Source organism: Propithecus coquereli, unplaced genomic scaffold (assembly GCF_000956105.1).
Source record: "Propithecus coquereli isolate 6110/MARCELLA unplaced genomic scaffold, Pcoq_1.0 Scaffold126, whole genome shotgun sequence".
In the NCBI taxonomy this organism is placed as follows: domain Eukaryota; kingdom Metazoa; phylum Chordata; class Mammalia; order Primates; family Indriidae; genus Propithecus; species Propithecus coquereli.
In genome coordinates this window covers 6,223,307-6,237,251 of record NW_012136747.1, presented here as the reverse complement: position 1 = coordinate 6,237,251, position 13,945 = coordinate 6,223,307, and the positions used below count along the sequence as shown (strand labels likewise).

At 51.0% G+C, this 13,945-nt stretch overlaps 1 protein-coding gene across 1 annotated transcript in view; it reads right to left on the bottom strand.

Annotated features, from left to right (window-relative positions):
- MYH9 (myosin, heavy chain 9, non-muscle) overlaps positions 1 to 13,945 on the bottom strand; it is a 91,924-nt gene that overhangs the window by 50,966 nt on the left and 27,013 nt on the right. The window contains exons 2-3 of the mRNA XM_012638092.1: positions 9,012 to 9,363; positions 3,396 to 3,552 (exon numbers count right to left, since the gene is read on the bottom strand). Coding sequence (XP_012493546.1) covers positions 3,396 to 3,552; positions 9,012 to 9,344 — 490 coding nt within the window. The 5' untranslated portion in view covers positions 9,345 to 9,363. The remainder of the gene's footprint in view (positions 1 to 3,395; positions 3,553 to 9,011; positions 9,364 to 13,945) is intronic.

Here is a 13,945-nt window from a genome sequence, read left to right as displayed (position 1 = left end):
CACCTTGTCATAACATGGGCAACTTCTGTTACTGACTTCCTCCCTGCCTCAAGAACAAGAAACCTACTGCTAATTGCTTTGCAGGTCAACTGTGTACGAGAAGAAGGAAATTTCTGATAGCTTGGAAATGTCCTCAGTCCGTCAACATGGGAGCTAAAGAGCTGCAAGTTCGATGCTAAGCTGGAGGCAAAGTGAAACACTCTCAGATCGAGGGTTAGGAAACACGTAGATCCAACCCCTGCACAGAACGTTAAAAAGGAAGCCCCCAAAATTTAGGTTGTCCATGCCCGTAAATGCGTTTTCTACCCCTGGTCTCCAAAGGATGAAAATGCCCACCCACTTGCTCTCATAATTTGGGACAGCTCCTTAGTTCGGTGGAGGCCATTCTGTCACAGCCAAGATAAAGGAAAGAGCGCCAGCTCTCTGCATATTCCTTTTTTTCTAATTATTTCCAATCTATGGAGTTTTCAGACCACCCCCACATTTTTTTGTTGTTGAACACATAAAAATTGGACGAATCTCTTGGAGAAGTCCCACAGGTGAACTGAAGAAAGTCTGGACTCCACCTCCTGAAGCCATCCCTCACACTATGACACCACTCTTGTCGTAACGGCTTGCCCAGAAGTAAAAAAGCCCACCTGCTAGATAACTGTCCGAGTCCAGGGTCCCGGCGTGGGAGCACGCTCTTACTCAGTACTGCAAATCTCAGGAAGACTCCAGAGTACATTTCTTACACTAGGCCAATTAAGAAAACTGGGAGAAAACTGACTCGTAGCCTCTAGAGACAAAAACTCAGACTCCTCTGGAATCTTCCCCCACGCTGCCACTCTGGTTAGCACTGTGAAACAGACATCCTCCTTCAAAGCTAAAGGGCTGACTTCCTCGAGGAATTTGGGTAGACATGAACATAAGCCACAGGCTATGCCAAACGTGCACATCCTATATAATTCATCGAGCTTGACGATGAGACACCTCTCTACAGCACTGTGCAAGACAGAACCGCATGCTGCCATTTTAAACCACTAAACAAGGGACAAAGTTATTAATGCAACAAGCTTCATTACCACTGCCTAGATGGACTACAAAGTTTAAAGAAAAAAGGAGGCATATGTGATACGATATAGAAAGCCACTATCAATACAAGATTGAAGAACACAGCCCTGCCTAAAGTTTGGTTTGAGTTAGGATTACTTATGCCAGGTACCTGGCTAAGTTCTGAGGATATAAAAGAAACATGGCTCTGTGCATATCTAGGGGAAAAAAACCAAATGTGTAAATACCTAAGTCAAATAAAGTACTACCAGGGCTCTGATGCAAGTATCTAGACCAGCTATTGCCCCTGGAGAGCACAATGCTTCAGTCGTGATTTTTTTTTTTGAGACAGAGTCTGGCTCTGTTGCCCTGGGCTAGAGAGCCATGGTGTCAGCCTAGCTCACAGCAACCTCAAACTCCTGGGCTCAACCGATCCTCCTGTCTCAGCCTCCCGAGTAGCTGGGACTACAGGAATATGCCACCATGCCCGGCTAATTTTTTGTCTATATATATATTTTCAGTTGTGCAGATCATTTCTTTCTATTTTTTAGTAGAGACGGGGTCTCACTCTTGTTCAGGCTGGTCTCGAACTCCTGACCTCGAGCGATCCACCCGCCTCGGTCTCCCAGAGTGCTACGGCAGTCATGTTTTTAAAAGGAGAGTAGGGCTTTGCCAGGCATTGCGGGCAAATGGAGCAGGTATGGTGGATTGAGGCAGAAAGAGCTTTTAGAGGAAAGTAAGGAGTTCCACACAGCCAGGAAGGTGGAGAGGCAGGCAGGAGGGGAATTGCGAAGGGCACTGAATGCTGCTGGCAAGTCTGAGTGTTACCTCTGGGGCAATGAGGAGCCTTTGTACAATGTCAAGACTTCAGGGGTTTGATCAGATTTGCATTCTAGAAAAATGACCAGCTGGTGGAAGCACAGAGGAGGGGCTCTGTTAAGAGTGATGGTTAAGAGGCCATAACAACAGTGCAGGCAAAAAATTGTGGACGTTTGAACTAAGGCCAGGGCCAAGGGGCAGAGAGAGGGGGAAGAGGGTCAGAAGTATTAAAAGAGAACAAACCTACAGGAAGTGCTGACCGTCTTGGGAAAGGGGGTGAGGGGAAGAGGAGAGTGTAAGTTGAGCCAGATTCCAAGCTTGGGAGACTGGGTGGACGGAGAAATGGCAGCACAGAGGAGGCAGCTGGGAGCAAGTGGCTGGTGGCACTCAGGTGACAGTGCCAAACTTCAGCTGGGAAGTGGTGGCAGAAGCCCCTTGAGTAGCTGAGGCCACCATCCAGAGGAACACCCGGAGTGAGAGGACAGAGGCTGTGGTGAGACCTCGAGGGGCACCACATGCCAGGCAGGGGGGGCAACAGGAGAGGTGCAAGTGAGATGGGGGTGGAGAGTAGGGGACCAGACAGGGTTGGAAGGAAAGGCTCTCAAAAGGGAGCGGTCAAGACTGTCCAATGCCGGGGAGGGGTGTAGTAAGGCAGGAACTCACGAGCACCATGGATTTAGCAACACTCAAGGAGTGGGTGACCTCTGTCAGCCACCCTGGAGAAGGCGTGGGCCTGGGAGGTGGGAATGGAGGCGGTGAGCACCGAGGCCAGGCTGAGTGGGGTACAGAAGCCAGGGGAGACTCTGTGTCTGCTTCAGTAAAGAAGGGAAAACTCAAGCATGTTTCCAGATCGTGGGGAAGGAGCGAGAGAGGAAGAGAGAAAAAACATGGAGGAAAGGGAGTAACTGGTAGAAGAAGGGGCCCAGAAGACAGCAGAGAGGACTGGCACAATACCTTTTTTTTTTTTTGAGACAGAGTCTCACTGTGTTGCCCGGGCTAGAGTGCCGTGGTGTCATCCTAGCTCACAGCAACCTCAAACTCCTGGGCTCAAGCGATCCTCCTGCCTCAGCCTCCCGAGTAGCTGGGACTACAGGCATGCGCCACCATGCCCGGCTAATTTTTTCTATATATTTTTAGTTGTCCAATTAATTTCTTTCTATTTTTAGTAGAGACAGGGTCTCGCTCTTGCTAAGGCTGGTCTTGAACTCCTGACCTTGAGCGATCCACCCGCCTCGGGCTCCCAGAGTGCTAGGATTACAGGCGTGAGCCACCGCACCCGGCTGGGAAAATGTAACTTTTAAAGCTTCTAGAACATTCTATCAACATATAAACATGTCCTTTGGATAGCCCTTGGCCCTGGCTCTTATACAATGGCTTACAGACCTCCGGGATGCACTGCTCCATCACCAGCCACTAGATCACTGTGACACCGAATATGCATGAGCACCTGCAACGGTGTCATGAGGCCACAGGTGAAGACTGAGCCCCTGGAAGACTGAAGCTGCTCACGTTCGCAAGGGCCTTCCTGCCCCCGTGGCACTCACCTTGCATCATACTCCTGTAGGCAGTGTCTGTGATGGCGTAGATGTGGGGGGGCATCTCATGCCTCTTCTTGCCCTTGTACATTTCCACGATCTCTTCGGAGTAGATGGGCAGGTTCTTGTAAGGATTGATGACCACACAGAACAGGCCTGAATAGGTCTAAAGAAAAGAGCAGCAAATAGGAATGGTTCAGGAAGTCTGATTCTCAGTAGCTTACAAACTTTGTAGCAAAGTGTCTGTTGCTTCAAAGGCCCTGAGTCAGCCTGACATGAAAACACTCTGGGAGTTCCTTGCTCTGGTGCCCCAGCTCCAGCAGGACTGCTGCAGGTATGGGGCGCACCAGCATCCTCTGCTCTGTCAGGTGCAGGACTGCTGCCAGCTTTGTATATGAGCAAGTGTGTGCGCTGGGCAAGATCTGGGGCCAAGCGGACAGCAGAAGTCCAGTTACAAAACAGATCTGAGGACAATAAGAGATGTGTTTGTCATCGTGAGAGATGCACAAAGAGAACAGGATTCAGCTGCAGCACAGTGGACTGTGTAGAAACACAAATAATTCCACACTGAGGGACTTGCAGAGACATTCACGCTTAAACCTTTTGAGCGGAAAAACTCATTGCACTCCGAAACCAATTAGATCTTTTGTAGGCTAGTGGATCATTGGCAGATAGCGCGCTCTCTCTCTCTCTCTCTCTCTCTCTCTCTCTCTCTCTCTCTCTCTGGAATCCTCTAGAGACATTCACGTGCAAATCCCTCAAAAACTTAAAGACCACTTCCATGTTCCCTGTGAGCCTTATCCAACACTCAGGTCTTTTCTGGAGGGGAACCCAACTAGTCAACACCCTGAAAGTGAAGCACCTGATACATACCTAACACTCCAAGTCTGACTCAACCAGGTTAAAATCAGACCCCTGAAGTCAGATGTCCTGAGTTGAAACTCCAGCAAGAGCAAGTTTTTTATTATCCCTCTCCCTCCACTTCTCAATCTGTAACATGAGGGCGGGCAGAGGTCTATACCTCATTGGGCAGTTACGAGGATTAAGTAAGATAGAGTACTTAGCACAGCACCCAGCACAGCCTTGGAAAGTAGCTCCGGGTAGGTCAGGAGAGCCACTTCTGATGGCAACAGTTTATCCAGATCTGTCTTTCCTCGGTGCCTTGTGACTACTAATTCTTTCTCTAATAAGGTTCTTGCTATTTTTTCTTCCAAGATCCCTCTCCCCCACCAAAAAAAAAAAAGACTCCTAATAGTGGTGCAAGACCCCCAAGACCACCCAAGCGGTAGGCATTCAGTTGGGGGACATGACTCCCTTCAAGCAGCTGGAGTAACCCAAGCCCCGTCTTCCCAGGAGAATGGGCCACAGGCCAGAGGAGGACTGGCAGGGCGAGGTCCAGCGCTCCACACTTCGCACCACCTGCAGCCTCCCACTGTGAAGTGACAGCTGAAGGTCACAAGGCTTTGGGCAGAGCTGGGAGCAGACCTGGGTCTCACGACCACCACTGCCGACCTCCCTGGTCACGAAGGCCAGTTCTCCCAGCGCCTTACATCTTTCTGTTTCCCTCATTACAAGTGGCCTGTGCCTTCACCATTCATGGTTTCACTCGTGATCCAAGGGCGGCCAACATGTGAGGGGCTGCTACAGGGTCAACCCAGCCCCTTCCACCTGTGCCCCGGCCCATCCCTCCAAAGCTGAGGATGGATCTTCTGGCCAAACCCAGGGTTCATGCAGGAAGCAGCCATGAAAACAAAGGCTCTTCCCAGGCACTGGCCAGAGGCTGTGGCACTTGGAATTTCCACGCAGAAATCAGAAGCTAGACTGCTGGCAGAACTCAGAGGGCCTCGACAACCACACCCTGCTCTGCTTTCAAAAGAGCAGCCGAGCTTGGAAATGAACGAGTGTGCTGGGCCGCCGCTTCTGTTTGCAGGAGGGCAGGCGGGGCCCTTTACTTCCTTTCTTCCTGGGATAATCGGTTATTTGTTTTCCCTCCAACCACTCTTCACAAGAGTCCAGGAAAGCTCAGTAGCAAAGAGGTCGAAACGTGGCACTGGCAACTTGTGTGCCTGGTATTACAGGAAGCGGAGTGGCACAGAAGACCCTTCTGGTTTTCCCTCTGCGTGAATGTCAGGTGGGGACAAGATAGAAGGCCAGGGGGCAGCAAGGTCATCCCAGGAGCTCAGAAACAATTGAGCTTTGTTCCTGGGCTTTGAGAAAACCCACTCTAGGAAATCCAGCCTGATAAAAGCCGAGGACACATGATCACACATTTAGGGAGTGCCACAGAGCCAGATGTTTGCAAACAGCTGGCACCAACAGCAGAAGAGGACTGGGGGCCATCAGGACGAGTCTTTCTGACAGCTGGGTGGGCAGATGGTCCTGCGGAGTAGTCTACAGGGCCTCAGAGTTCTCTGGGATAATCCCGTCAGATCAGCGGCTATGACGAAACCAAGCCCTGCGGAAAGAGCGCTGCAGCTCAGGTAGGAGGAAGGAGACTCACTGGACTCTCACGGAGGGACAGACACTGAGCACGTGGCTTTGCTCCCACGCGGCCACGCCAGGGAGCCGCTCCATTCACGGGCCACAGAGGCTCTTTGTGCCCAACTGCCCCCTATCCCAGGCCCTCACCCCCCGAAGAAAAAGACAGAGCAGCTGTGGCACAGAATTAGCCGCGTCGCCCACAATGCCAGCAAACAGGCTGCACAAAGGCTCCTGAGGTCACAATTTGGAACCTTTCGTGGAGAGATGGACTGTGAATGAGGCAGCACCCTCTGCCCAGGCAGCCCCACCGAGTGGCTTTGACCTCCCCACAGCTCTGCACCTGCTGGGGTCTCCACTAGGACAATCACAGAGACAATCAACTGGCCTTCCAGTGATGACACGTAGAAGAAAGCCGGTGCGAGGCAGCAGGAACTGCACACTGGAGGGGATGGCAAAGCAGCAAAAAGAGAGTTAATGCCTCCACCAGAGTTCCGGAGAAAAGGCTTGGGTAGCCCACCATGCCCGCCCACAGAGCAGAAACCCCCGCGTGTCGCTTGCAGAGGAAAGACGCAGCAACTCACATCCAGTGTGCTTTCGTAACTACCGTTCCCCTTTGTGGGCAGGAAAGACCGTGAGCAGCCGCTGACAGGCAGGCGCAGGCACTCGGCTTGTTTCACACCCAGCAACTCTCAAATGGGACCCAAGTTAAACAAAGACACCAGTAAAAGGCCAAGCAGAGAAAGGGGAGTTACCCTCCCTTGCAACAAGCACCCGCCGCCCCGTGAGTCCAGGCCCCAGGCCCTGCCGCAAGCCAGGTGTTAGCTGGGCGCTTTCCCAGGTTCTCACGGAACCCTTGCAGGTGAGAAAGTGAGGCTCCAGGCAGCCACATGTGGTCAGGAGGGGGTAGAGCTGGGATTTGAACCAGGTCCTGGAGGCTCCAACTCCCACGTGTTAAGCGCTCTGCTTTACTAAGCAGAGACCATCTCGGCTCGGTGGCACAGCAGAGTGGCGTGAGATGAGCTGTACGGCCCGCCAAGAGTAGCGTCTCCCACTCCCAGACAACGGGGCTGTTGGTCCCCTCTCACCCCACAGACACACTATGCTTCCTGACAGGCCTTTCATTTTTTTTCGTAGGTCACAAATTCTCAATTTCAGTGGTTAACACTCCTTAGGGATAGGGCTTTTAATTTGGTCCACATAATATTCTCATCAAGAAACAGATGAGGCTAGGCCTAGTGGCTCATGTCTGTAATCCTAGCATTTGGGAGGCGGAGACTAGAGAATGGCTTGAGCTCAGGAGTTTGAGGTTGCGGTGAGCTATAACGATGCCACTGTGCTCTAGCCCAAGCAATAACAGAGCAAGACACAGTAGAAAGAAAAGAAAAGAAAGAAAGAAACAAACAAAAAAGGCCTGGGCAATATAGCAAGATTCCATTTCTATAAAAAATTTTTTTAAATTAGCCATGTGTGGTGGCACACACCTGTAGCCCCAGCTACTCAGGAGGCTGAGGCAGGAGGATCCCTTGAGCCCAGGAGTTCAAGGTTGCAGCGAGCTATAATCATACCACTGCACTCCAGCCTGGGCAACAGAGCAAGACCCTGTCTCTAAAAAAAAGAAAGAAAGACAGAGAGAAACAGATGAGAGATAACTGGGCTGAGAGAGTAGGGATGCCAGGTCAGCCTCAGCCCTGCCAACACCTGGCTGTGGGACCCTGCATAAGTCCCTTGCTATTCCTGGGCCTCAATTCTTCCCAACTGCCACATTAGAAGGTTGGACTAAGCTGGTCTATAAAGGACTTTTCCTGGTCAACTATTCTAAGTACCTACTTGTTGATAGGTCCTTGGCCAGTCAGGCTTATCCCCAAAGGGTCATCAATGGCAGAAAACAAGGACCTCATTAGCACGGACCGACTTAGCAATCAGTGAGGGACGCAGTCCTCACGTATGGTCTGGCTGGTAAGGAATTCTGGGCAATCTAAGCCCATCCTGTGTTAACATGTGCTGAAGTCACGTGAAACCATATAGAAAATTACATGGCTGACCATTTTGGAGCCTCTCGCTGTCCCTGTGACAGGCTGAGCCTGAGACCTCCTTTTATGACATATGTGACCATGAGCAAGCCCCTCGGGCTGAGACTTGGTCTTCCCGTCTGTAAAGTGAGAAGGCTGTAATAATCTTGAGAAGTTTTTTTTTTCTCCAGTTCAAAAACATTTTGAGAATTGTTTTATTCAGCCCAAGACCAAGAAGATGACCAAGGTGGCTACAGCAACATTTTAGGAATAACAAGAACCAGATATTCCCCATTAGGGACAAAACCAGAAGGAAATATCTTTGAATTGAACAGAGGAACTTGGAATTGATATTAGAAAGGACTCTGACCCCAGGGCCATACGAGCTCAGAGCCCACTACCTAGGGAATGGGTAAATTCTCATCACCTGACTTTCCTAACACGGCCAATGAGCTGTCTTTCCGCAAATGTAGCCCCACTAGAGGAAAGAAAAAAGACCACTCCTGATCTTTTCATGTGCTGGGCCTTTGCACATGCTGTTCTCTGGATATATACGCTTCCCCTTTGTCAAGCCTGGCGAGGAACCAGCACCAAAGTGTTGGGTGGACGCGTGATGCAAGTCTAAGTCTTGGTGGTTCCCTCTGCGCAAAGCACACTCCCCAGGGAAGCAGACCACACCCACAGGCCTCTGTGAAGAACAAGATGGCAGAGATACCCAAAATGAGGTTGGGCCAAATGGTGAAGGCAGAGGGGAGCAGGGGTTGCAGGAGGAACAAAGTGGGAAACCAGGAGATGGCATCTCCTACTTTAGAGGAATTCACCACGATGGCCTGAACCTACACATCTCCACCAAGACTTGAGGACCAAGGCCAGTGGGTGGACATCCCTCAGACAGGGCACATTCTTCTCCCTACATGTGGTCTAAAACAGGCTTCCTGTTGTGTTTGTGGCTACGCAGGGAAGAGACAAAAGTAATGTTATGAGAATATCCCACTAGGGGGCTGAGATGCCAGAGTTCAAGGATGTCACCCCGGCATGCCTTAGAGAGCCAGAGCCCAGCCTCTGAGGGTGATGGGAAGGCCTGGCCCCTCCACCTCAGAGCCCCCACCCAGAGCCCCCACCCAGAGCCACTTACGTAGATGAGCCCTGAGTAGTAACGTTCCTTGAGGTTGTGCAGCACCGAAGCTTCGTTGAGGCACGTGAGTTCTGCCATGTCCTCCACCTTGGAGAACTTGGGGGGGTTCATCTTCTGGATGTCATCCTTGTTCACCTTCACCTTTTTCCCGTTCTCCACCAGCTCCACGATGGCCTCTTCACCCACCTCCTCCTTGAGGCTGGCGGGCTCGAAGCCACTCTTGTCGGAAGGCACCCATACCAGCTTCTTGGCAGCCCAGTCGGCCTGGGCCAGCGGGTTATTGATGAAGTTTTTATCCACATAGAGATACTTATCAGCAGCTTGCTGCGCCATGGTGACTCACGGCCAGGACCTAAGGGAGAGAACCGGACCACATGTCAGATACAACCACATCAGCCACACAAGGATCACTCACTGTCACCTCTTCTCTTTGCAAACTGCATAGGATTACAACGCAATAAAGCTCTATATAACCAGGCTGCACAGTTTGCCTAAATTTTCCTGCTCCACACTTTTGGGAAAAAGATACGCATCATGAAAAAACAAGTTGATAGCAGGGATTTTGTTATTAATAGAAACTAACAGTAAAGTGCATCATCTTAGGGTCAATACACAATCAAACAAATCTATGAACAAAACTATTGTGTCAAATGATGAGCATAACAAGAGTCTCAAAGACAGATGCAATTATAGTTGCTATGCTACACCTACAAAGGCAGCAAAGCGACCACACGATATAGGAAAACTTCCAAGAAAAACAGATTTCTAATTAGCCAGGAAAGGCAACCGCATACAATCACACATAGTGGAAGCTTCCAGTTTAAAAAACTTTCTTATTTCATGAAGTCAACTAAAGCAAGAGAAGAAAATAAAACACCAATATATGTTGCCACCAGATTTTAAGGCCATCTTGATAATACAGCCCAAAAAGGGCAAGAAGAAAAGATGTCAGGTGCCAAGAAACATCACGGAGAAGAGTGCTTCCTTCTGGGGGTACTCAGGTGAGAAGGCAACCCTTACAATTTATGGGCTAGGAGAACTTATCCATGTGTTTGCTTTTTTAAAAAACTCATCCGCAAAATAAAGATGATAAAATAATAATCCCTTATATCTGTGTGGTTTTATATTTATGAAATGCTTTCACACACATTTCACTATCTCAAAAGATCTTTGTCTTAACAACTCTGTAAACTGGGAACGCACATATTATTATCGCCACTTTACAAATGAGGAAACACAAGCTCCCTGGAGTTGGGGGCTTGTCCAGAGTCCCCAGTAAGGACCCCGGATGCCTAGTCCTGCGGTCTTTCCACTGCTAACACTGTAGTTACTCCTGCTCAGAGGCCCAAGCTGGGATCACCCGAGAGGACTGTTGTTTTGAGGGAACCAAAAACAAGACTTGGAAAAACTAGTTTAAAAGCAACTCAGCCCATGCCACCAGAGGAAGCAGCCCAGAAGCTCACTGCCCTGCTGCCCCTGGAAGATAAGGAAGATGCGGAAGGCTTTTCCCTCGGTGAGATCAAGCCCATTCCCCCAGGCCCTGGAAATCCAGGAAGACCCCAGATGCAAATCCAGAGTCACAGGGGCTTTCGATGCTTCCAGGTTCCAACAGGGACTTGGATGCCAAGGAGGCTGGAGGCTTGGGAGGAAAAGAACAAAGGAAGTGTCTGGGCCGCCCAGGCCTTCTTATCTGGGCTCATTAAATGGTTTCCAGATCAAGGCAGAGGGGCCTCCCCTGGACTCGCTCCAGGAGGGGCTACTTTGCAGGGAACCTGCTTGCCGGCTCCTTCCCCACGGGAGAGGGGCAAGTCCAAGGACAGAGCCTGGCAGCCTCACCAGCTCCCCCAGCCGGTGGCTGTGTCTACATTCCCAGCACAAGCAAACCCTGCAGCTCCTTGTGGGGACAGGGTGCCATCCTCTCTGCAAGGACCACCTGAGAGAAGGCAGGGTCCAGAGTTCGTGGGCGGGCAAACAAGGTAGGAACAGCACTGTCCGGCCTGTCCTCGTCTCTCCTGTGGGTCTGGGGTCTAGGGTCATCTACACAATTAGCTCACTTTCAGCTGTCTGTGCTTCCACGCTGGCCAGTCCGTTCAAGCAAGTCAAAGGCTTCTCCCTGCCAGAGTGAACCTAGTTGTCCTCCACCTCCCCGCGTGCATCCGACCACCAGTCAGTCGGCCGCCCCAGAGTCCCCCCCCAACCCAGTCACCCCATCGTGCCCCTGCCCTGCTCAAGAACTTGCGACGATCACAGAGCACAGGGTCTCAGACTGCTGGTTCTCAACCTTTTCACAGACTCCACACCCAAACAGGATAAGACAACCCTCCATCAATACGCAGAAGGAGATTCACTTGAACCTCAACCCCCCAAATCCAAAGCCTGCTGTTGGTCAACAGTTCCACTGACCCAGCCCGGCTGCCGTCTGCGAGATCCCTACCAAGAGAAGGGCAGGATAGTAAGTACCTGCCAGTATTAAGCTCGGTTTACTCAACCACCTCACTTAACTGTCAATCACCCTGAAAAAGAGCTTTTATCATCCCCAATTTATAAACTAGGAAACAGGCCCAGAGAGGGCAAGTCACTTGCCCAGAGTGGCCCAGCCCAGTTGTAGAGTAGGATTCTGACCCAGATCCACCTGGCGCCTGTGCCTGGCTTCTTCCCAGCCCGCTTGTGCCTGGGGTCCTGAGAAAGTCAGGCTGGCACTGGAGCTGGGCCGTAACTGTCCCTATAACGTGACATGGTGAATGGGGAAGAACGCCTTCCCAAGCACTCAACAATATTTCCTGGAGGTCAGCAGGCAGGCAGGCAGGGAGTGAGCCTTCCCAGTGTGGACCATGTGGCCTGCCAAAAAGTGGGGCACGTTACAATTCAACACCCCCTCTGCCTGCTACTGTCAGCAGCAAGCAAGCAGCTCATCAGAAATGCAGAATGCCGTCTGGCCCTCCTCAAACTTCATCCCTGCAACACCAGCCCTGGTGCGACCAACAGCAACGAGTCTGTGCAGTAGCCCACGGGCTCCCTGCAGGCTGCAGGCCCCAGGCACTCGCCTGTCTGGGGGGCCATAAACATCACGCCAGCTGGCAGGGGAGGAATTCCACCCCTCCAATTGCCCTGAGTCCCTTGCCCAGCCCCGCCTTCAGGCATTGGTAGGAGGGCAGGCAACAGTCACAGGCCAGCGGTGTCCACCCCAATGGCTAGCAGAGGCCTGGAGACCAAGCCACACTTCTTGCAAGAGAGGGACACGATGCATCTTCCCAGCACTGCCCCCTCTACCTCCAAAGACCAAGGCTCCGACGGAGGGTCGGAGCCCCAGCTTGGCTCGGCACCTCCCTCCCAGAACTTTTCATTAAACAAGGCAGGGGTGGCCAAGGACAGAGCTATTTGGTTTCAGCAACTTTGCTGGAATGACGTGGGTTAGCAGCAGCGCCAAGATCAATACATGGAGTTAGACCAGCAGGGAGGGCTGCAGAGGGCATGATAAACAACAGAGCTTCTATGAAAGCCCCCCTGGCCCGCATGGACAGGAATGTCTACTTGATTTGGGGCCACGGGGCTGCAGCTGAGCATTCGTTGCCACCTGTGCTGGGTAAGAGGCTCCTGTGTCCCCAGCAGCTACTGACTCGTGTGTGTTCAGTGGGGAGGCCGGCGACACGGACGGGTTAATGCTCGCCTCCCCAGGATGCAGGTGGATTTAGCCACCTTATTTATAATCCCTATGTCCCATTTATAAGTTGGGGATAGTAGAGAGCTGCTAAAAATTAAATAAGGGGCACTACAGAAGGGACAGCAGGAGACAGTCTACTAATGCAGTGGCCAGCGTGCAGCCACGTCTCCCTATCCCGTCCTGGGACCACGCTAAACGGCCTCTTTGAAACTTTCTACAACTGTACATAATGTAAAGGTTTCTGAAAATGAAAGAAAAATATCCCCCTAAATTCCTGAAACTCCTCCCCAAAAATCAGTTTTCCCTTTTTTAAAAAATGGTCCTTTCTAGTCCTGGTTCATTCATAGAAATATTTGATTTTTAATTATCATAGGTAGAGGACAGAGTTTCGCATTTTGTATTTTCCCTACTTACTATGACCAGTTTCCTGTAGGGTCAGAATTTGCTTATTGATCATTTTTATAAAAACACTTCATTTCACAGGTTTTTGGTTTCAGCTTTTTTTAAATTTTTTTTAGAGACAGGGTCTCACTGTGCTGCCCAGACTGGAGTGCAGTGGTGCAATCATAGCTCACTGCAACCTTGAACTCCTGGGCTCAAGCAATCCTCCTGCCTCAGACTCCTCGGTCACCGGGACTACAGGCATGCACCACCATGCCTGGCTAAATTTTTTTTAATTTTTTTTTTTTTTTTTGTAGAAATGAGGTCTTGCTATGTTGCCCAGGCTGGTCTTGAACTCCTGGCCTCAAGTAATCCTCCTGCCTTGGCCCCAAAGTGCTGGGATTACAGGCATGAGCCTGGCCAGTTTCGGTTTTGTAAAACGACCATTTACAAGGTTTTGTTTTCCTCTTATCTAGTGTACCACCTTGAGATAAATTCCCAGAAGTGGCGTTAAGGGAGCAAAAGAATACGTGAACAGTTCTACAGCCCTGAGACGCATTGTCGAATTGTTTTCCAAAAGGGTTGGCTGGATGCGCACTGCCGTTTGAGCAGGATGTGCATGTGAGAGCAGCCACCCAGCATTGTCTATCACGGGAAGACCACACCGTGGCTCACACGAGGGAACTCAGAAAGGCCCAAGCATCTCGGCAGGCGAGCAAGGCGCTCGGGAGGATGCGAGCAGCTCTGCCCACTGGAGACTGACCAGGCTGAGGCGGTCCCCAGCGCCTTCCTTCCCACCAGCTTCCTGTGGGTACCAGTCCAACTCCAAGAAACCCAAGCAGTTGCCTTTTTAGGCCATAATCGAGTAGGACACAACCAGAGGCTAAATTAG